General features: G+C 35.5%; 1 protein-coding gene, 1 long non-coding RNA gene and 1 other non-coding gene across 4 annotated transcripts in view; 1 reads left to right on the top strand and 2 right to left on the bottom strand.

Annotated features, from left to right (window-relative positions):
• The window catches only part of TLK1 (tousled like kinase 1), a 153,059-nt gene that overhangs the window by 125,379 nt on the left and 4,757 nt on the right, over window positions 1-22,923 (top strand). For both annotated transcript variants that reach the window (XM_036857998.1, XM_036857997.1), the window contains 8 exons: window positions 9,055-9,152; window positions 11,395-11,476; window positions 15,310-15,401; window positions 15,487-15,576; window positions 15,736-15,905; window positions 16,228-16,363; window positions 19,469-19,580; window positions 21,012-21,119. In XM_036857998.1, the coding sequence (XP_036713893.1) occupies window positions 9,055-9,152; window positions 11,395-11,476; window positions 15,310-15,401; window positions 15,487-15,576; window positions 15,736-15,905; window positions 16,228-16,363; window positions 19,469-19,580; window positions 21,012-21,119 (888 nt within the window). The remainder of the gene's footprint in view (window positions 1-9,054; window positions 9,153-11,394; window positions 11,477-15,309; window positions 15,402-15,486; window positions 15,577-15,735; window positions 15,906-16,227; window positions 16,364-19,468; window positions 19,581-21,011; window positions 21,120-22,923) is intronic.
• On the bottom strand, window positions 1,848-22,099 carry LOC118898077. Its single transcript, XR_005020619.1, has 3 exons — window positions 21,919-22,099; window positions 19,477-19,689; window positions 1,848-2,176 (listed from the first exon to the last, which is right to left on the bottom strand). It is a non-coding gene; the product is annotated as an uncharacterized LOC118898077 (long non-coding RNA).
• TRNAA-UGC lies at window positions 10,415-10,486 on the bottom strand. The gene has a single exon. It is a non-coding gene; the product is annotated as a tRNA-Ala (tRNA).

Raw genomic sequence — 22,923 nt, 5'->3', positions numbered from 1 at the left:
TATTTACCATTGAATAAATCATAAAATTCAGTTCATATTCTATACTATTCTGTAGGGTTAGAAACATAATAAATCCAAATCCAATGAATCTGTTAGTGTGATAGAGTAACAAATGAGAGTTGAGCAGTAAGTCCATGGCTAAAATAAATACATATTTCTGGTAACCACCAAATAGTAAATGTAAACTTACTTAAGGGCTTATTTTCTTTTGAAATTAGGAAAGTTATTATGCAGCATCATCTTTTTTTAATATAGCAAGGATTATTTAATATTTATTGTTTTAGTTATTAATCAGTTTGTGAAGTTATTGCTCACTCATTCACTAAGTGATTTATTTCCACACTGCCTAAATGAGGCACGATTCAAATTCCCATTTCAGGAGGATTACATAATATTACATTTTTTTCACTTTGAAGTTTTAACCATTCTAAAGTGAACATTAATGTTAAATTTGAATGCCAAGATCTTCTCTGTTTGCTTTGTCTGAATTAATACAGCTAGTAACTGGCAAAGCGAAAACTTGAACCTTTTCTCACTGCTATTTCTTTCTTTTTTTTTTTTCTCCTGTTTCAGTGGCAGTACCCTTACGCTTTATTCCTACAGTTCTCTAGTTGTAGATAAATAGCAAGTTGATCCTTTTGTATTCAGAAGAATTAAGTCACTTGTAGCTTTCTCTGCCTGTTTCTTAGAGTAGTGTGAATGTTTGCTTTTTTCTTTTCTCCCAGAAACATGCTGTTTCATTTTCATTGCAGATAAAGGAGAGCAGTTAAGTTTTTCACACACACATACTTCTTTCTTTCTCTTATATATTACTTTCCTTGGGTATCCTGTTAGTGACTGTTCTATCAACTAGAATATTTCTTTATTATTAGCTGCAAGTTTATTTTTAAAGGTCAACAGGGAAAGCACTTTTTTTTGGTTAAAATGTGTGAATATGCTCTAGTATAATTTTACCTTTTATAGAGCTAAAGATTTAATTGAATAGAACGGAAAAGAACTATATAGTAAAGTATATGGAGACTGTACAAATTATTCCTAAAACTTATTAAAAAATAACTTTTTTGCTGCTAGTAATTATGCACAAACTTCCTTAATTATCACTCATTAAAAGCTTGTAGTTGCAATGGGAATAATTTCCTGTCTTCAAAAAGTTGCTCCTTTGAGGCAGAGCAACTAAATCCCATTTAAAATCCCATTCCACCTGTGCCACATGTGGAATCTCTGGATTTAAGGAAACTAATAAACCACATACCAGTTAGCTTTTATGGTTGATCCTGTTTTGATACCAGTCTTTGATACATTCTAGTTATGGGAAAGTCATTTATCTTTGTGATTTGAGGAGTTCTGCTAGGTTGTTGTTTGTATAGTTCAGATCTTTATTCTGGAATTGAAGAAAACTACATGGATGTGCTTTCCAAGAATTGTTACTAAACTAACACAAACAACTTTTTTAAAAAATCCCTGAAAAACCGTTTTCCTTGTAATAGATTATCTCTGTAGTCATATTATTATTTAAAAGATACAAGTTACCAATCATAATATGCCAAAATAAAGAGGAAGTAAGAAATTTGAAAGTTATTGGGACCAATAACTATGTCATGCCACTGCTATTATTCAAGTTTGTGATGTGAACAGCATGTGGAGGTGTTGCTCCTTATTTTCTAGTCTTTGAATTTTTTTGTCTTCTGGATTTTAAATATTTGATTAGTTGGAGAGAATGCATATAGAAGATTTGACATCTCAATATGGAATATTAGATAGTATTGTAGGGATTGGCTTTAATGTATGTGTTTTGGGGTGTGTGTGTGTGTGTGTGTGGGTGTGTGTGTGTGTGAGAGAGAGAGAGAGAGAGAGAAGCCCTGAATATAAGTGTCAGAAATTTTTATTGGAAAAACATAACCAACTTGTAATTGAAACAGGATTAGTCAAGAACCATCAGCACCAACACAAGTGTATCTTTGCAGACCGAAGGAATCAGCTAAACAATTACAGTCATCTCAATCTCTACTAAAACAAAAATCACATCCAACATGCCACCTGACACCATTTCTTTCTCTCTCTCTCCTTTGCTCCTTGCGATGTGGCATTCATCTCTCCTTGTGCCTCCGTTCTGAAGAGATAACAGTATAGCAACAACTCTGCCACTGAAATCCTGTTCTCTGACCGATTTTGGCACCTGCAAAGAGAAACAACCAGTAACAGGCAGCCGCAGCATCAGTATTAATCTTCCATGATGAAATCTTTACAGGTCAAGAACAAGCACACAGCTCTTTTCTCACTCCTTCACAGTGGACCATGCAACTAGTTGAAATGGAAGACAATGGATTGTCTGCAAGCCTTTTGAACAGTGGAGGATACAGGGCATTGGTTTTAGGTGAATTAACCCCCAAATATTCTTGAAGTTTGTTATCTCCTTTGGTCTTTCTTTCTAGAATACCATTGTCATCTGATTTATCAAATCCTTAGTATGACCACAAAGAATAAGTTTGCATATGTGGCATCTCGTCACTTTAGTTTTGAATAAAAGTATGAAAATAATTAATGCTAGAGGGCTTACTCTCTAAAACTGTGTGTGCACCTTTATATTCAAGAAATTTTTCTCTCAGAGCCAACCACATTGTACATTATGTTTCTCTAGAACATAACACAAGGTGCTACTTGTGTAGGAAGTAGTTTTCAGTGGAAATCTAGTGAAAATGCATTATACTAGAAAAAGTCACCATTAAGCCCATGAAGAAGATTATGAGGTTCCTGACTTCTTGGCATGTGTGGGCAAGAAAAGTGCCAAGAAGAGTGTTGGAATTCTAAACTTGACATTTTGTGCTTAGTACTGCTTCCATTTAAAAATGAGTACTATCTGTGAAAGCTGCCTGTGCTGAGAGAACATGGAACTAGCTGTAGATAGGAAAGCTCCCAGTGTATACGCTACTTCCTACTCTCATTGTAAACCTACAAACATATTCCTGGCTTTTCCCCCACCATTTATAATTACACATCTCTACTTGGTAGTAGATGATTGTTCACTTACCAAAGTGAAAATTTAGCAGTAAAATGTGTTTTACTTCTGTAGTGTTTGATATTAATCCAGTTGTTATATAGGCAATGGAATTTCTTAAATTTTGGAAAGAATCTTAGAAGTCATGTTAACCATTGGTTAGAGCAGGGTTTAATTTATTCAGGTTTGTAAGTTCAGTGTAGAGATCACTGTTTCACTAAAAAGAGAGAACAATTGCTTGGCCACTGGCCAAGAACTGTAACTCCATGCCGTTTATATGCATATGTATAGAGAGGGTCTAGAAGATTAGGTTCTTCTCATTATTGTGTAGAAAGTTAAATCTTTTCATACTTAAAAAAAATATGGAATCCACCAAAGTCCTGAAAAAGGCTAAAAGGAGGCAGAATGCTGGAGGAAAGTATAGTAGTAAGGCATTGTACCTGTATGTGCTAAGACTTGGTGTCAGCACCTTAGCTAATGTTTTTAACATCAAGGAATTTCATCCCCCTAATACAGTAGCTGTGATTTCTTTTTCAGGAAGTGTACTAAATATTTAAAGTTTGCCAGAGAGTTGAACTGTTACATTTATTTGCTGCTGAGAAGATAGGGTTGGGTTTGTTTAAACAGAATGGGGAAACTGACAGAATCAAAACCTGTCCATTTTAACACTTATTCCCATTTAAGGGTTTTGATGTATATATTTATGCATTTGAAGAGAGATTAACGACCCCCTACCCCCCCAAAGAAGGAAATGAAGTGCAGAGAGAGGAAAACATTAAGGTTCTAAAGTAATTATCTAAGCCAGTTAAACATACCTGAGGGAAATGCAGTATGCTTCCCTCAGTAATATCCAGCTCAGTGATTGAGGATGGGCATGGAGGGAGCATATATATAGTTAGGAAAGAAAACCTCCTTAGGAATTTCATAATATTTGTCCCTTCTCCTCCTCCTACCCTACTCCTCAATCTATACCAACCATACTCAAGCAAAAATAGGATTATGGGCAGTAGTTTCAAAACCGACCTCTATACATTCACCGTGGTTTTTTTGTTGGTTGGTTCATATTTCCAATGGCTCATGTCTCTCATATCTATATTTAAGATATATTAAAGAATATAATGGAGAAAAATTTGAGGACATTTAATAAGGATAAATTTGAAGTAAATCGGTAAAAATTTTCTTCTTAATTCTTTTTTTCTGCACTGCCCTTTCTGTTAGTCTTTAATAGTGCCTTTTGTTAATTTTACGTTTCACTCTCCTGGTGATAAACTTTTAGAATGACATTATAAATATTTAATCAAATTAAAACTTAATTTGAGGACCTGGAGATACTAACTTTTGAGGGATTCGTATTGTTCATACTAGTAAAATGAATTTGGTGTTAAACTTGTTGAAACCTCATTCTGAACTAGTTTTCCCAGACCGACTAATGCTGTATTGGTGCTGTTGAATATACTATTGTAAGTGATAAGCTTTTCTCTGCTTTCACCATCTTCATAATATACCACACAGAATTCTTCTACCAACCCTGATGGATTATAGGCAAGCTGAGAACGATATATCAGAAAATACTTTCTATCTTATCTTGGCTTTATAGAAAGGCCGCTCTTCAAAATTGAGGGGTTTTTTGTGGGGGCTGACATGTAACATACATTAAAGATTTGCTAAAGACGTTTAAACTAGGATGTTTAATTTTTTCAGGATATCCATTAGTTTTACATGTGAAAATGCATTTTATAACTCTTTAAGCTTTATAGTTTAATGCCTACACACCCCCACTTAAAAAAAATTGCCATTAAGGGAAATGCTCAAATATACCCCAAATCTGCCTAGCAGTTTTAACTGGCATTTTACAGAGATTCTACTGTTGCTGTAACGTAATTTTAGCTTAGCATGTTGAGCCAAGAGGATACTAAGTTGCCAGAAAGGACTTTGATTACAAATAGAAAGCATTTCTATGCTAAATATCTGGTGAGGGACAAACTGGTTTTACCTTCCATATAAATTTTTAAAAGTTAAAAATTTTAGAAGGTGGTGTGTTTTGCAGGTTACTTAAATGATGAGGCAATATTGAGATCTGTTGTTGTATACTTGTCTGACCTGGGTTTTTTAATATGTTTAAGTAATTCAGAATATTAGATCTTATTTAAAAATACTGTTAAAATAGCTGTAGTGTGTACTGTTAAGGTCCATTGCTATATCTTTTTGTTTAAATGGAAAAGAGCCATGTCCTTTTATTGTATGTGATTACCAAACCTACCTCTCTCTTTAATGGGATCTTTTCTTACTCATGTCCCTTCAACACCATAATTGTCTACAGAGACCAGTTCCTTTCCAGAGATGCTGTTTGTTTCTTCTTAGACCTTCTCTGCTTTAATTGCTTAGCTGGTGGATGACTTGAGGATTGAAACTTGGTGTTCTTACTAAGCATGATCTAGCTGTCTGGATTGCCTCTCTTTTTTATTTTAATAATTTGGACTACCTTTGCCATGCGTTTCAGGCTTCCATTCCATAATGATTCAGATCAGTTTTGAGCCCAGGTCTGCCTTGCCTCTCCTGAACCCTCTGAAAACGATTAATTCTGAGGATGGCCCATAGGCTAATGTCAGTCTCAAGCAAGGAGAGCGTGGCCTACAGTATATAGATCTTTGGAAATGATCTGCAGTAAAGATAAGTTTAGTTGCTAAGACTACCATGTTCTGGATGTTGTACCTTGGGGCTAGACCAAAACTGGGCCTTGCCCCTTTCTGTAAGGAGAGGATACTAAGCAGTATTGCCTAGTGTTTGCCTAAAAGTATGTGTATTAATCTGTTCAGGCTGCCATAACAAAATACCATAGACTGGATGGCTTAAACCAGAGAAACTTATTTCTCAGTTTTAGAGGCTGGAAGTCTAAGATCAAGGTCCAGCAGGGTTTAGTTTCTGATGGGGCTCTCTTCCTCATCTGTAGATGGCCATCTTCTCAAGCCTTCACATGATTTTTTCTCTGTGCTCCCACAAAGAGGTGGTGGGGTTGGAAGGAGAGATCTCTTTCTCTCTCTTCCTCCTCAAAAAGCCACTAATACCATCATGAGGGCTCCACTCTCATGACCTAAGCTAGCTCTAATTACCTCACAAAGTCCCCTTCTCCAAATACTATCACATTGGGGTTTAGGGCTTAGACATACAAAATTTGGGAGGGACACAAACCTTCAATCCATAATAGCATGTATACTTTTTCTCAGTGGGATTTGAGAGAAGTTACTTAGAGTTATTGAATTATCTTTCCTCTAGAAGTGTGTCACTTTGTTTTAAGGTCCAAGATATTGTGGAATAAATATTAAATTACAATATGGAAGATGTAAATATATTTCACTGATGACTATGGAGGATTTATGTCTATTTGCATATGACTTTGTTATAGTTCCTTCCCTTGACATGCCTCTTTTTTTTAAAAAAATTTTTTTTCTTAAGTACACCTGAATTATACATTATTTAATTTTTATTTATTTATTTACTTATTTTTGGCTGTGTTGGGTCTTCGTTTTTGTGCGAGGACTTTCTCTAGTTGCGGCAAGCGGGGGCCACTCTTCATTGCGGTGCGCTGGCCTCTCACTATCGCGGCCTCTCTTGTTGCAGAGCACAGGCTCCAGACGCGCAGGCTCAGTAATTGTGGCTCACGGGCCTAGTTGCTCCGCGGCATGTGGGATCTTCCCAGACCAGGGCTCGAACCCGTGTCCCCTGCATTGGCAGGCAGACTCTCAACCACTGTGCCACCAGGGAAGCCCGACATGCCTCTTAAATACCTAGGATCCAGCTTTTTTTTTAAACTAGTGCTCCTGACATTTTGTTTCTTCCTGTAAACACTACAGTTCAAACTGAATGAAGCTTGCCTCTGCTTTTGTATTGTAAGATCTTATGGGGCATACTTGTCATGTTTTATAGAGGGTAAAAAGCTTGCTTAGCTGGCACAGACATACATTTTATTTTCTTTAGTAAGTATATTGTGATATTGATTACTGCCATTGTATAAACATCTGAAGATTACCAAAAATTATGAAACAAATGTAATTATGTGTCAACAATCTAGTTGAATCTCATAATTATATATTTATGAGTTAATAAAATTTAATTTCTATAAATTCATTTTTAAAATAGTATCCCCATACCACATTTTCAAATGAAAGCTGAAACAAGTATTTTTGCTGGTATTCTAATAGGCATTTCACCATTTTATCAGATTATTTAAAATTATACCAACTTACTAAGTGTTTAGTAGCTTCCTACATGTATAAGAAGTTAATGGCAGGTTTTAAGGCAGCAAACATTAGTAATCTGAAGAAAGAAGGTTACCACTTTCTGTGTTCTGTGGCATAAATGAATTTGAATTTTTTCATACTCATGGGCACAGCTATATGGCCAGTTTCTTATTCTACTTTATATAACTAAATGGAGACAACTGAACTGTGGTTTGACTTTATTGTTCCAAAGCTTTTTAATCTATTTCCTCTCCTTATAGTGAATCTTCAGTTATTTAATCCCCTGGGACATTATCTTAACCTTTTTTCTTTTTTCATTAAAATTAGAAATATTTGTAACTGAAGCTACATTAAATGAGGAAATTTCAGAGAATTTAGTGTATCTATTTTAGAAAACTCTCCCCAAAATTTTAGAAAAGTTCATCTTCACTTAAATTTATTTTTCTTTTTTTTTTTTACTTAAATTTATTTTGAAGGTTTCTATGTATCATCTAATGCCTAATTTACATTAAATATCTCTGCAACAAGTAGTGGTTGTTTCATTTTAAAATAACTGAAGTAATCTTAAGGTCAGGTGGAATATGAACAACATACTTAGATTTAGTTTTTTAATCTGTGAACGTTTGTTTTTCTTTATGATACTTAGAATATTCCTTTCAGTTTAAGCCTTAGATAAAGGTGTAATAGACTTTATATCTCTATTATCTGCTTTACGATGAAATAATATTTATATTTTCAAAGTAAATTTCAGAACTATTAATTTTTTGAGATAAAGGATTTTTAAAAAAATATCAGAAGATAAATTATTAAGAGACAGTGCTAATGAAAAACAAATATTTAAATAACCTCTCTTCCACGTGGTATAGATTTATAACGGTAGTGGTACACATTTAGGCCAAGGCAATCTGGATTTGTTTACTTACTCAATAAATAGTTATTCAAAAATATTATAAAATTGGGCATTTGTAGAACTTTTCACTGAAATTTGGTATGTTCTTGTTTTTTAAGTAGTATTTAAATTTATGTTGACAAGAGGTATGTGTGTAATGGGTGATTTTATTTGTTTTGGTGTCTAATTTTTTTAAATGTTCTAAAAATTGTATATTTTGAGACATGAAAAATATTTATCAAAATGTTTAAATGAATGTTAAAGTAAATTTCTTTAGGATTTGCCTAGGTCTGCTCTGATAACTAAGGATCTGCCACAGCTATTCATAAAATTTTTGTTTTAAGAGTCTCTTTAAAATTGTAGTGGGATTTATCCAAAGTGAGTGGTCAGACTGTGTGTGTGTGTGTGTGTGTGTGTGTGTGTGTGTGTGTGTGTGTGTGTATTCCAAATGTTGTCAGGTCTCAGAATAATCAGTAGTTCTGTCTTCTACCTTTCTTCCTCTTTTAACTGTTGTGAAATATCTCCATTTCATTTGTTTTGTACTAGTAAATTATTCCCTCGTAAATTAAAATTTGGATGTACCAGAAATAAAACTTTCAGCTCATTTTGTGTTATAAGTCAGTTTCAGACTACCTTGCAGTCATTTTCAGTTTAGACATTATAAAAATAGATTTCTTGTGGTACAGAATAAAAGTCAGCATCTCGTTAGGTATATAGATTTTCATGTGGAGGATGGTTTCTTGAAATAGGCTTTTGCCGTATCTCTTTCTATCTTTCAGGCATTGAAAAGAGCACTTTGGTCTTTTAACTCAGTGGTACTTTATAATACACTATTCTTCCCATCACTGTAAAAAATTGGTGCATGAGTAAAAATATCTTTTTTATATCACAAATAAATTGAGCTTGTTATAGTCCCCTCTCTTCATTTTCAGGAAGAGGCAGAAATCCAGGCAGAACTTGAACGTTTGGAAAGAGTCAGAAATCTTCACATTCGAGAGCTCAAAAGAATAAATAATGAAGATAATTCACAGTAAGTCATTATTTGTATTTCACAGTTTTCCATGATAAAAGTTTTTTCTCCCCTTGGAGATCATAGACACAGTATTTCCTTGTTGGGGGGCTTCTCATCATAGACCTAAAGTCCTTCCCGTGGCTCAGAAGGCCTCGTATGATCTGGTCTCTGGCCACCTCACCACCCCATCTCTCCATCTTCCCCTCACTTATATGTCGTAGACACACTGGCCCCCTCAGACATGTCTGACTCGTTCCCTCAAGGCTTTTGTGCTCGCCATTTCCTCTTCCTGAAATGTTCGTCCTCTAAATATCTGAGTGGCTTACTCCTTATTTCACTCCCAGTGGTCATTAGAGAAGCCACCCTGTCTAAAATAGCAGTCCTTGCCTCACTCCATCCCCTATCTCAGTATCCTTGCCTTACTTTATTTTTTCTTAGCACTTACCACTATTTGGAATTACAAATTTTTTTTTTTCAGTTATTTTATCTGTTTCCTTTCACTAGAATGTAAGCTACATGAGAGCAGGGACTTAGTTTTGTTCTTGCTATATCCCCAGAACCTAGACCAGTGCCTGGCATATGGTAGGCACAGAATAAATATTTGTTAACTAAATACCAAAGTTAATATTATAGTAGTGAGGAAAAAATTATTTCAACCAAAGGGATTTCAGTAAGCCATGTATCCAGCATTATGTAAAAACTGGAGAAGAAATAGAAAAGTAGTTTAAGTTATAGTCTCTGTCCTTAATCCCTAATTATCAAAATGACATTAAATGCTAAAGGAATTCAAAGAATAGAAAATATATGTGGACTGGTGGGAACTTTATGAAGAAGACAGAAATTAAGCAAGGCATTAATTGGATTTAGTCAGTGTAGAGGACAGGAAGGATGTCTTTTTACACTTTGAGACTTATGTAATTTAAATCTTCATGAGCTAATACGAGTGTCAGAATTGGAAGTGGCCTATTTCTGCTGTGAAATACAAATATCTTGCTTAAAAGAAGGCCTATTTATGATCATCTTTGTATGAACACAATCATTGCAGTGTATAATGTCAATGAAATAATATAGTTATGTAATATCCTTAATTGTACCAGATGAAAATTCTGATACAGCAGATAAGACAAAACTAATTTAAAATTGGCTCTTCTGAAAATTATGTCCAAACTTGTTTGTGGATATTACTTAATCCACTTGATGAAAATTAAATAAATTGTTACAGCTTTACACTTTTCTTTTCTTTTTTTCTTCTTTTGGCTGCGTGGCTTGCAGGATTTTAGTTCCCCGGCCAGGGATTGAACCTGGGTCACGGCAGTGCAAGTGCCAAGTCCTAACCACTGGACCAGCAGGGAATTCCCTACATTTTGCTTTAAAACTAACAGAAATCTCTTTTATTTATAAGTTCTCAGGAAAAGCTTAAATTATCAAAGCTGTGTTGATATTGAATAAAATATCGTGTGTTTGCATCTGGAATTATAAAGCTATCATTGATTTATTTTTTTTCCTTAAATATCAAGAGTGCACATTTTGGAACCACATTTTTCTGCTAAGCCCTGCCATGTATTAGCTGTTGACCTTGGACAAGTTACTTAACCTTTCTGTGCAGTAGTGCCCTCATCTGTAAAATAGAGGTAGTAGCAGGGCCTACTTCAAAGGGTTGGTTAAGAACCAAATGAGATAATACAGGTGAGTGCTTAATGTATAGCAGGTACAATAAGCTTTAAATAGTAATAGCAGTATTGTCTGTGGTGGTTTTTTTTTAAAGCATTTCTTTTTTGATTAGGAATTAAAATTTTATTTATAAAAGGCAAAGGCTGTAAAATTTCACCATGGATGAAAGCCAGTTTATAAATATAATTATTTTTAATCATATGTCAATATTATAAAACTTGATTAGCTATAACTCCCAAAATGAAAGTATATTTTTCCAAGGGAAGTAATTCCTGCTGAATAGATATGGGATTTCATAAAGCTCTTAGTAATACAATAGTCAGTAGGTCTTTATCACAGTGCTGTAATTGGTCATTGAACCTGAATATTCGGCTGTAAATGTTAAGCTTTGTGAACACCAGAGCGTTAAGATGGGTCATAGTCATGCAGTTAGAGAAGGAAAAGAAGTATGGAATGGAATTCAAAATTAGCAGAAGAGTAGCTGAAAAAGAAGTAGCTGGGAGTAGAATAAGAGAGCTAACTTTGTTGTGGACGAAACCTTTTTGTGGGTGTTTTCATGTGCCTGAGTGTTTTTTTCCCCACCCTTAAGGTTCAAAGATCACCCAACGTTAAATGAAAGATATTTATTACTCCATCTGCTTGGTAGAGGTGGCTTTAGTGAAGTGTATAAGGTAATGTACATTTTTTTCCTGTTCTTCATACTAATATGACAAAGATATAGGAGTATGTGGTTAAGAAGTACATGTCTTTTTATTGATTTTATGATTTTTTGACTGGTTTTATGTCCTCTCATTACAAAAAATAGTCTGTGGTGGCTTATGTTGTCTTATCTCAAGAGTCTAAAAACTATCCTTGTGCCTTTGCAGTCCCTCTGATATTTGGTACCTGGTTGTCACTAGCCAGTCTGATACAAGTAATAACAGCCATTAGAATCAAGATAGGCAGGTAGCCATTTAATATAGTACATTTATGGAAAGGTTGTATGCCTTAATTTAAACATGTGTCACAAGTCTTACACGTCCTGAATTTACCCTAATTTCTACCTATTTTAAGGCCAGTGTTTCTCAAATGTGTATTTATAAATGTAGAAATATTTACTCATCATGTTTAATGCTTTATACCTTACTTTTTTTCCACTTTGTTATCTTTCAGCCCAACCTTTAAATATTGTAGTTCCTAAGGTCTCATCATTCTTGTTCTCCTTTTCAAATATATCCCCCTCCCATTCACTAAGTTATCACCTATTTGATTTCAGATACAGATGTATAGATACATAGCTATCTACCCCACACTTTCCTTCTGAGCCCCATACCTGCTGGTTTATATGACTTAGTCTGTTCACCTCATGTGGATGCTTCATAAGCACTGCAAACTCACATCTGAAATAGAAGTTATCTCTTCTCCCAACCCCCCCCCCCTTTTTAACATTGCTCCCTACTTTAATACACAGCACTGCCATTTATCTGCCCAGTCCCCCAAGTGAAAAACATAAAAGCCATCCTTCAATTCACGTTGCCCTTACTCCCTTCCCCCAACATAACCAGCCCCTGGTGTCTGTCATTATTAATGTCATTAAGCTCTCCTAAATCCAGCAATGACCCTTCTCCCTCTCTCTTAGCTCAGGGCCTCATTGTCTCTTGTTGCATTGCTGCCCAAGTCTCCTAGCTGATCACCTTTTTCTGGGCATTGAGTTTCTCCAGTTCATTTGTGTATGCTGCAGCTAGAGTGGCCTTGTTATAAAATGCAGTCTGATCATCTCACTCCCCTGCTTATAAGCCCCAGTGGCTTCCCATTTGCTCTTAGCATAAAGTCATATGAAGGTCATAGTCTCACCTTAAACTTCAATTCCTATAGAAGGCTTCCCTGTTATAGTCTGCCTTTGATTAGCTCCTTGTAACACTTGGTGCTTCATTATGTATTGGTATAGTCAGTGATTAAGACCTTGGGTTCTGAAGCCAGACAGGCTGGGTTTGAATCCTGGCTAATTCTGACTGCTGTTTACTAACTGTATAAACTTGGGCTTATTGCTTACCATCCTCTGCCTGTCTTCACCTGGGAATGCTAATAGTACCTACGTCATAGGATCATTATAGTGATTAAACAAACGATCACAGGAAAATCAGATAAAACTTTGTTGCTGAGAAAATGTAAGCTCATTAGATTGTTATTAGAAATCCTCTCTGTTCAACGAGACAACCTGTATCCAGTTCTGACTCTGGGGGAAATTATGGGATTTAGATTCAGAGAACTTCATTTCTGATCTTGGTTCAACCATGAACTATTTTTTGTTTTGTTAACTTGGACGAGCATTAAGTGTTACCCATCAAGAGTGATCTGTAAGCTCTCTTCCAATTCCTATTTCTCTGATTCTAATGGTAGTTCATCCTCAGGCACTTAATGGTTGAGTAGTCTTACTCAGGCCACAAGGTAGAAAAGAAGGTCATAATGTTGCTCACTGTGGATCTAAAAATCACCAAAAGTATAGTTAGCTAGCACTGGCTCCGCCTAGAAGTTGCCCGGCTTCTGAGCCTACTGATAGCTTTCATGACGGTCTTCTGCCACTGCCCAATAGTATTTCCATTGTTTTTAGCCCCATAGATAGGGTCTAAAAGGAACTTTTCTTTTGGAAGAAAAGGCTTCTGTAGAAATTAGAAAATGCAGATTGTGGGCCCCTAATGACTTGAACCCTCAGTACTGACTTAAATACTAATGACAGCCCCTCCAACCCCTTCAGGTCCTTTCATTGTTGCCAGGTCGCTTGGTAAACAAAGTAGCGGACTGTAAGTCAAAAAATTGACTCTTCTCTATACCAAGGTGGAAAACATTGACTCAGTTGCTCAGTGATTACCATCTTAACTTTATGGGAAGGTATACTTTACTCTCCTAATTTTGGGAGAAAGATGTGTCATATACATTTATTATAATCAATATACACGGATGATAACTTTATTAGTACTAAGAATTTTATTTTCTCTTATTTTTACTATGATTGCCTTTGAGTTTTATAAAAGCTTTATTGCTCTCTCTCACATGAACTTTTATTTTTATTCTTTTCTTTTATATTTCTTAAAACTTAACTTTTAATAGTATGTAATGAGCTAATGTTTATTGGATATTTATTATGGATCATATATTATTCTAAACACTTTATATGTTTCACCCCATTTAGTCGACAACCCAAACTTTATGAGACTGAGGCTATTAGAGAGGGTATTAAGCACAAAGTCATGCAGCTAATAAGTTCATCTGACTCCAAAGTGAATATTCTTAATTACTGCATCCTATATTATTTCTGATCTCATGCTTTTATAATTTCGTGACAAGCAGTTTACCCCTACTGCTTATTTTAAGGTTAAATTGATAGAGGGAGTGGGAACTAGGAACCTTCTTCCTAATAAATATGTAAGCTTTTAGTGTTTTCTTAAGGGAGTGCTTTTGTGTAAAAGTCACAGTTGAACCTAAATTATTAAATTCCTCTTTAATGATATTCATTTTTTTAAAAAACATTTATAAGTCACCTGAAGCCTTAAAATATTGATCATTCTTTATTTAAGAAATAGTCTGGTCATTTGAACAAACCAGTATAAGAGCTTTTTTGAGCCCAGATTAAGGAAATATTGCTGATAGAGTTAGGTGTGATAATTAATGCTTATGGTTATGTTTAAACAGTTTCATAATAAAAGTTTAGAATTTTTTTAAAACAGTTGGGAAATTGTTAGGAACTTGTTAATTTTCAAATAAGGGGGGGAAAAAAAGGTGGAGTTGCTAGGAAAGGATACAGGAACCCACCAAAAAAGTATTACAGCTGCCTGTTTTCCTGGCTGCTTACTGCTACTACCAGTATAGAGAAGAACATCTGTATTAAAAACAGATAGCTTGGGACTTCCCTGGTGGCACAGTGGTTAAGAATCCACCTGCCAGTGCAAGGGACACGGGTTTGATCCCTGGTCCGGGAAGATCCCACGTGCCGCGGAGCAGCTAGGCCCGTGCACCACAACGACTGAGCCTGCGAGCCACAACTACTGAGCCCATGCACCGCAACTTCTGAGCCCGTGTGCTACAACTACTGAAGTCCTCACATCTAGAGCCCGTGCTCTGCAACAAGAGAAGCCCATGCACCGCAACGATGAGTAGCCCCCACTTGCTGCAACTAGAGAAAGGCCGTGCACAGCAACAAAGACCCAACGCAGCCAAAAAAAAACAAAAAAACAAAACCCAGAGAGCTTTATTGTTTTATCTTGATTCAGTATATTGGCACTTATAAAACTTGAACATGAAAATTCACATTAAGGTTTTCTCTGATTTAGCACCATGGAATTTGTATCTTGTTTCTGATAATAAATGTGCCACTGAACTATATATAACCTTAGCAGAGATGACTACCAAAAATCGTAATGTGTATTCTCATTCCATATTATTGCAAAAATTATCACTCAAAAGAAAAAAATCTCTTCAGCTATTCAGTTGGTCTTTGGTCCAAACTCTTCTATTCCTTGAATCCTAGGCTTTTGACCTTTATGAACAAAGATATGCTGCTGTGAAGATCCATCAGCTTAATAAAAGCTGGAGGGATGAGAAGAAGGAAAACTACCACAAGTAAATATTAATTCTTTATGATTTTTATCAATTTTGAAAATATATTTAATCGTCACGGAGAATTAATATATTCTCTTTCTCGTAGACATGCCTGCAGAGAGTATAGAATACACAAAGAACTGGATCACCCCAGAATAGTTAAACTCTATGATTATTTCTCCTTGGATACAGATACGTAAGTGAATATAAAAGGATTTATTTTTTAAGAAAAGACATGTTGGCTTTTGCTTCCCCTATTCCATAGTGATGATATAAATACTCTTCATTTGTCCATTGTGATTCTGAATTATTGGATAATATTTTATGTCTGATTTTTTTCTCTTCTCCATTGTAGGTTTTGTACAGTGTTAGAATACTGTGAAGGCAATGACTTGGATTTCTATCTGAAGCAACATAAATTAATGTCAGAGAAAGAAGCTAGGTCTATTGTAATGCAGATTGTAAATGCACTAAGATATCTCAATGAAATCAAACCCCCTATTATACATTATGATCTTAAACCAGGTAATTAATAAAATTTTTGTCTAAATAATTTAAGCTTTAAAGATTGTAATTTTTAAATGTCATACTTATTAAGTTATCTGAAAATACGCTTTTTGGTTTAGTTTTTAAAAGTCAGTGGAATACTAGTGGTAGTATCTGAAGTGTTTTTAAAATTTTTATCACTACATTTTAAAACTATATTTTAAATGTATATTTTAATTATATTAAATTTTTACATATGTATGTCAAGTGTATTATTTATTTCCCAAAAGTCCAGCTTTAGTAGTAAAGATAATGTTTTTCATTTATGTATCGTTAAAAGAACTTTATACTTTGTTCTTAGGAAACATCCTTCTGGTAGATGGAACAGCATGTGGGGAAATCAAAATAACTGATTTTGGTCTGTCCAAGATTATGGATGATGACAGCTATGGTGTAGATGGAATGGATCTAACTTCCCAAGGGGCAGGCACTTACTGGTAAGTGTATTATTAAAAACACCAAAATTATCTAGATTAGTGCCCAGTCTTTTTAATGAGAGTTTATTTTTGCATACCTTTGAGATTACTGTGGTGTGATGAGAGTACTGATATGAAGTCTCTGAGTTGAGAGACTACTGTCATCAGTCCTGTTTTCTCATCTGGTCTTAACTGTAACTATCAGCAAACCGGAGGAAGAAAAACTTGGCATCAGCACATGACTACCAGCTAGTTCCCTACCAGCCAGAAACTCCTAACATGGAGAATTTGTGAATCTTGTTCTATAATGTTAGAGTGATGTTTATCATGAGTAATGATACTTAATATTAATATCTTAGCTATTAAAAGCAATAACTAATAAGCATTAAGCCCTCCCTGTAGAGGTTCTGTGGTTACAGTTTTTGTTTAAGATGGATGTTTTGTCGATAATGAATGAAAGAGAAATTTGGTACAATCTTGGTCTTTGGCCTTAACGCTCAAAAATCTTTTTAATAACATCATACATACAGATATAAATCTAGATAGAACCATAGAGTCACTGATAGGAGTCTAAATGAATGTCATTCCCTTCAGAGTTACCTACGTGTTGACAAAAATTACTTCAGTGTGAATTTTCAAAGTTAGTATCAAATTTGCCAAAGTGGAGAACATAGACTATAAAATTTCAAAACAAATTTAGTTTTCAGAATAAATTAGTTTAGCAAAAGGAGTGAAATCTTAAATGGAAGGGAGATAACTACTCAGCTTCACTGAGCAGGATGGTGACTACAAACATAAATGTGACATTAGAGTTTTTAGAACAATCTTCACATAGCCTGGGCAGTAATAACCAATTCTATAAAATGCCACAGGTTTATGTGGACTTTACTTCTCAGAATAAGGATTAGTCATGTTCCATGTATTCATTTAAAGCCAGTTTAGAGTTTCAAATTATGCTCCTGGCATTTTTTTAGGAATATAAATGAAGAAAATAATGTATCATAATTTTCTTTCAATATATATTCTTTCTTTAAAAATCTATCATTCAAACTAGTAACTCCTTAAAAGTCAGTACCCTCAGTCAGTAGTCTTTAGACTTTTAGCAACAAGGCTCCTTTTTTCACCACAAAATCTTAGAATCCTAATAAAACCAACAAAAATAAGGCTTCTTGGTAGAACCCTGTATTCTGTGGCAGACAGCTTGAAAACCATGTTCTAAGTAATAGATCATCCTTCCTCTGCAGAGAGACTCCCACCTTACTGTTTCCCTCTCACTCTGGCTTCCCTAGTGTAGGGCAGGGCAAGGAAACTTCCCCCTGACAGATGGGCATGAGACAGGGAAGCGTATGTTTAGGGTGCTGTGCAGGAAGCAGATATAGTCGTGGCATTTCCATGTTAGGAACCTGGAATTATATACTTCTTGTAGAAACAGCGTTCCACAAAATGGTTATAGTTTTTTATTCATATTAGTTTTTTAGCTATGTATTTGGTAAACGATGTCCTATACAAACTTTTAGAATATAGGTATGTCGTGCTTTTACACATCATCCCCAGAAGCTTAAACTATTTGTCAGTATCACTTAGAAGAAAACGAGTTTTGTTTCTCCCTTCCTCTTGGGTCTCAAATGCAAGCATCCACTAAATCCTGCTGGTCATTTTCCCCGAGTAGCTTTGGTATCTATTCCTACACTTCCTCTCCTTGCTTATACCCTTTTACCTTGAGAGACGGTATAGCACAGTGTTTAAGAGTCATTCTTGTTTCAGTTACACACACATAAACCTACAGAAAATATATACTTTTATTCATAAAACAAATCTGGCTTTTTACTTGATTTGGAGGGTAGGAAGGGATTTACATCACAAATAAGTTATTGGTCATCTGTGAATGTTCTGCTGAAATTTAAACAATTTTAGCATAGTGAGTATAAAACTAAAAAAAAGTAGCTTCCCATTTAGCTGTATTATTCCTTTTCAGGACTTTGTAGTTTAGTTTATCTAAATTTTTGAAGTGTGAGATGCTTGCATCCTGATGGAGCTTTTTATCAATACATATAACCTAAGGTTATAAGTAAAAATTTATTTTTACTTATATGTATTTTTACCTTTTAAATAAATTTTACCATCTATTTTTACCTTTTCTTTATCTAAAATTATGAATTTATAAATAAAAATAGTATTTTTGAATGCTCCATATATTTCTGATGCTGCTACTGTTTAAAACTACAATGAATTAACGCTGTAATGGAGGTAACATCTGCCTGGAGGGAAGCAGAGAAGGCTTGTGAAAGTTGGGCGGGTCTTGAAGAAGAAAGGCATAAGAGGTTGTCATATTCAGAAGCATGTGGGGGAAGCACAGTGTAGTGGAACCAAGTGAATCGGCTTTGCCTAGCCAGGTTGAGGGGCTGGGGTTCAGGAGAAGAGATTTGGAAATTTAAGTTGCTGCTAGATTAGGACAGGTCTCGTATTACAAGCAAGAGATACGAGGTCTTGCCTGGGCAGTGAGTGAGGTTGAGGTTCTTTAAACAAAAGAACTGGCTGATCAGATGTGTATTTTAGGAAGAGAACTGCCTACAGTTTGAAGATTGGTGAAGGGCGATAGGAGAGGATTTCTTCTATTAGTAGATACTTACTCAGATTAAAACATTGTAATTTCTAATGATAATTTGTCGCTTCTGTAGATCATACACTACAGAAATGTATATAAGTTGACCCTTGAACAGTGCAGGGGCACCGGCCCTCTGCACAGTCAAAAATCTGAGTATAGCTTGGAGTTGCCCTTCATATACGTGGTTCCTACACATGCCCGAAATTCAACCAATCAGGGATTGTGTAGTGCTGCAGTATTTACTATGGAAAAAAATCCTCATATAAGTGGACCCGTGCAGTTTGACCCGTGTTGGAAAAGGGTCAACTGTATATTACACACTTTAACCACAAAGTTGTTTGTTTTGGCTCTAAAGTCAAATGATACAGGGATATAAATGCTTTAAAAGTTAGGACTTTAATCAGTGAAAATCACCTAAGGTTTTCGTATGGATAAAATGAGTGTTCTAAGATTTTACATTTAGAAGGTTTTAAATTATAAATTGTTAATATCCTTTCCTTTTTTTCTCCCCAAAAAACTAGGTATTTACCTCCTGAGTGTTTTGTAGTTGGAAAGGAACCACCGAAGATTTCCAACAAGGTTGATGTGTGGTCAGTCGGAGTCATCTTCTTTCAGTGTCTTTATGGTAGAAAAGTAAGTTCAAGTATAACAGATTCAGCTATATGGAGATAAGTTGAATTTTCCCCTCTTAAAGTTTCATTAACTTGAAGTCAATTTAGTCAAGAATTCCAAGAATGGAGACCTGGTTGAGGCAAAAACAAAAAAACCCAAAATAACCGTTTATTTGGGGTTAGGAGCAGCCTGGGAAGCAGAAATACATGAAAGCACTTGAATTGTGTTCCGCTGGACTACAAAAGCGGGGGAGGGTGCTTATAGGCAAAAAACTGCAAGCTTACACAAATTGTCAAGAATTAGGATTGGAGCTGGCAAGAAGTAAGGGTGCTTGTTAAGCAAAGATTGGGGTTTGAAATGATTACATAATTGGTGGGGGGGACTTTGAAAGTACAAGGTTGCAGCTGGCAATTGCTAGCAGATACGGTTTTGAAAACATCTAGTGGTTTCCTTTTAGTTGTTTGATACAGTTCAGAAAGTTCAGGTTTTCTGTGATGCAGGAATGTGTCTGAAACCACATCCACAATGGCCACCCAGCTCCATTTTGGATGCCTGAACCATGGTTACTCCATTTGATTTTTTAAATGATCTTAAATATATTATCACTTCCTAAAATTTCTGTGGATCAGAGTTATTTTAATGTCACAACAGCCTCTTTGGCCTGCTCTTTGCCTTTTTTCTTTTAAGGAGAAGAAGTAACCTGTTAACAGTGCTAACGTTTTTCTGTTGCTAGGAACAAAGGAGTCAAAACTGTTCATGATCCTCCATTCTCTCCACTTCCTCACCTCCTCTACCCCATTCCCACCCAACACACACAGTTTGGCCTGAGCATGTTTCCCCCTGTGCTTCCTCAGGGAAATTCCATCAAACTTAGTACTTTTTCCCAAACCTCTCTTTACACTGAAGTCAGAACTATAAGCTACCATAGATATCCTTATCCCATTCAGTCCCTCCATCAGTGTGAAAAGAGAGATTCAGGGACTTGTCTGGGAATTCACTGCATGTTAGGACCAAACCCAGAGCTGTTTCATTTAAGTTAGTGTGTCATACTCAAGGTATTTTACTCTTTGGACTTTTCACAGATGTTTCCACTACTTCTCCATCATCTCTTCTCTAATTAAACTTAAATTTTAAACATTCAGAATAAAATTTTAAATTTTTTTGTTTTTATTTTTATCTTAATTAATTACTTATATTGCAATGGTATGATTTTTCTATTGCTTAGTCACAGTGTTTTGGCTATGCTAAGGATTGATCAGATGCTCTTCCTCAGCCTGCTATCAGTTATAACCTTGTTTCTATGAGAATGCATCCCAGCTTGCAAGTAACTGAGAATAAGATTTTTTTAGAACACAGATCATTTGCATCTTGGGGACTCTCTGATAATATCTCTGTTTAAATATTTTGTGAGATAAATTTCTCAACATTTTATTCATTTTCTTTTTTTTTAAGCCATTTGGTCACAATCAATCTCAACAAGACATTCTTCAAGAAAATACAATATTAAAAGCCACAGATGTCCAGTTCCCTGTAAAACCGGTTGTAAGCAGTGAAGCAAAGGTACTCAATTTATGAAAATAAGCTTTGTGAAGTAAATTTTTGATTTCATCAATTGTGCTTAAAACAAAGTAAGTAAAGCAAAAGGGATTGCAGCCACAGGAAAATCTGTCCAGGAGGGGCTGGTGATTTGCTCTGGAGGAGAGTTGCTTTAGGCCTTTGGTTGTGATAGTTTTTAAGGACCCAAATATGGTCTGTGATTCTTTTAAGAAGCCAGGCAAAGGAGAACATAATCTACGATTACATTTACATAAAGTTCAAAACAAGCAGAACTCAATTATGGTGTTTAAAAGTCAGGATAGCTGTTACCCCAATAGACTGGGGGCAGATCCAGTGCCTGAAAGTGGGCATGAAGAGTCTTTCTTAGGAGTTCTGATAAAGTTCTTTTTCTTGATCTGTTTGCCAGTTATATAGATATATTCACTTTGTGCTGTACACTCTATGCTCAACAGGAAGAAAAAATATTAGGGCAAAATGGCATCATACCCTTTGGCCAAACTAAATTGACAGTAAAGTGGAATGAGGGTGATGAAAGGAGTGTTTTACAGAAGACAAATTCCAGAAAAAGAAGACTCTAGAATTTTGTAGGGAGAAATGCAATATTCCACATTCAACACAGTTACAGGCACACCTCAGAGATATTGTGGGTTCGTTTCTGTGCCACTGCAATAAAGCGAATATTGCAATAAAGAAGTCACACATAGTTTTTGGTTTCCTGGTGCATATAAAAGTTATGTTTACATTATAATGTAGTCTGTTAAGTGTGCAATAGCATTATGTTTAAAAAAAACAATGTACATACCTTAATTAAAAATACTTGCTTGCTAAAAACTGTTAACCATCCTCTGAGCCTTCAGCCAGTAGTAATCTTTTTGCTTGTGGAGGGTCTTGCCTTGCTGTTGACGGCTGCTGACTGAGCAGGGTGGTGGCTGCTGAGGCAATTTCTCGGGCTCTTCCTTTCATGAACCATTTCTCTGTAGCATGCAGTGCTGTTTGTTTGAAAGAAGTTCTACTGTGGGTAAAAAGCTTTCAAAATTGGAGTCCTCTTAAACCCTGCCACTGCTTTATGAACTAAGTTTATGTAATATTCTAAATCCTTTGTTGTCATTTCAGCAATTAAGTTTGCAGTCTTACATGGGTGCAGCTCATGACATCCCCCAAACAATTACAATAGTAACAAAAATCACTGATCACCATAACAAATATAATAATGATGGAAAGTTTGAAATATTGCTAGAATTACCAAATGTGACACAGAGACACAAAGTGAGCAAAGTGAGCTGTTGGAAAAATGGTGCTGATAGATTTGCTCAACATGGGGTTGCCACAAACCTTGAATTTGTAAAAAAAAACTGCAATATTTGCAAAGTGCAGTAGAACAAGGTGTGCCTGTGTTGGAAGTCCTAGCCAGAACAGTTAGGCAAGAAAAAGAAGTAAAAGGCATACAAATCAGAAAGGAAGAAGTAAAACTGTCACTATCTGCAGATAACATCATTTTATATATAAAAACCCTTAAGACACCACCAAAAAAGTTGTGGGATATGAAATCAGTGCAACAAATTTTTGTGTATTTCTATATACTAATAATAAAAGAGCAGAAGGAGAAATTAAGAAAACAATCCCAGGGACTTCCCTGGCAGTCCAGTGGTTAGGACTTGGCGCTTTCACTGCTGGGGCCCAGGTTCAATCCCTGGTTGGGGTGCAGCCAAAGAGAAAAGAAAACAATCCCATTTACAGTTGCATCAGAAAGAATAAAACTACAAGACATTGATGAAAGAAATTGAAGAAGGCACAAGTAAATGGAAAG

Source organism: Balaenoptera musculus, chromosome 7 (genome assembly GCF_009873245.2).
Source record: "Balaenoptera musculus isolate JJ_BM4_2016_0621 chromosome 7, mBalMus1.pri.v3, whole genome shotgun sequence".
Taxonomy (NCBI): Eukaryota; Metazoa; Chordata; class Mammalia; order Artiodactyla; family Balaenopteridae; genus Balaenoptera; species Balaenoptera musculus.
Note: the sequence above shows the minus strand (reverse complement) of the source record. Positions and strands in the feature narration are given on the sequence as shown.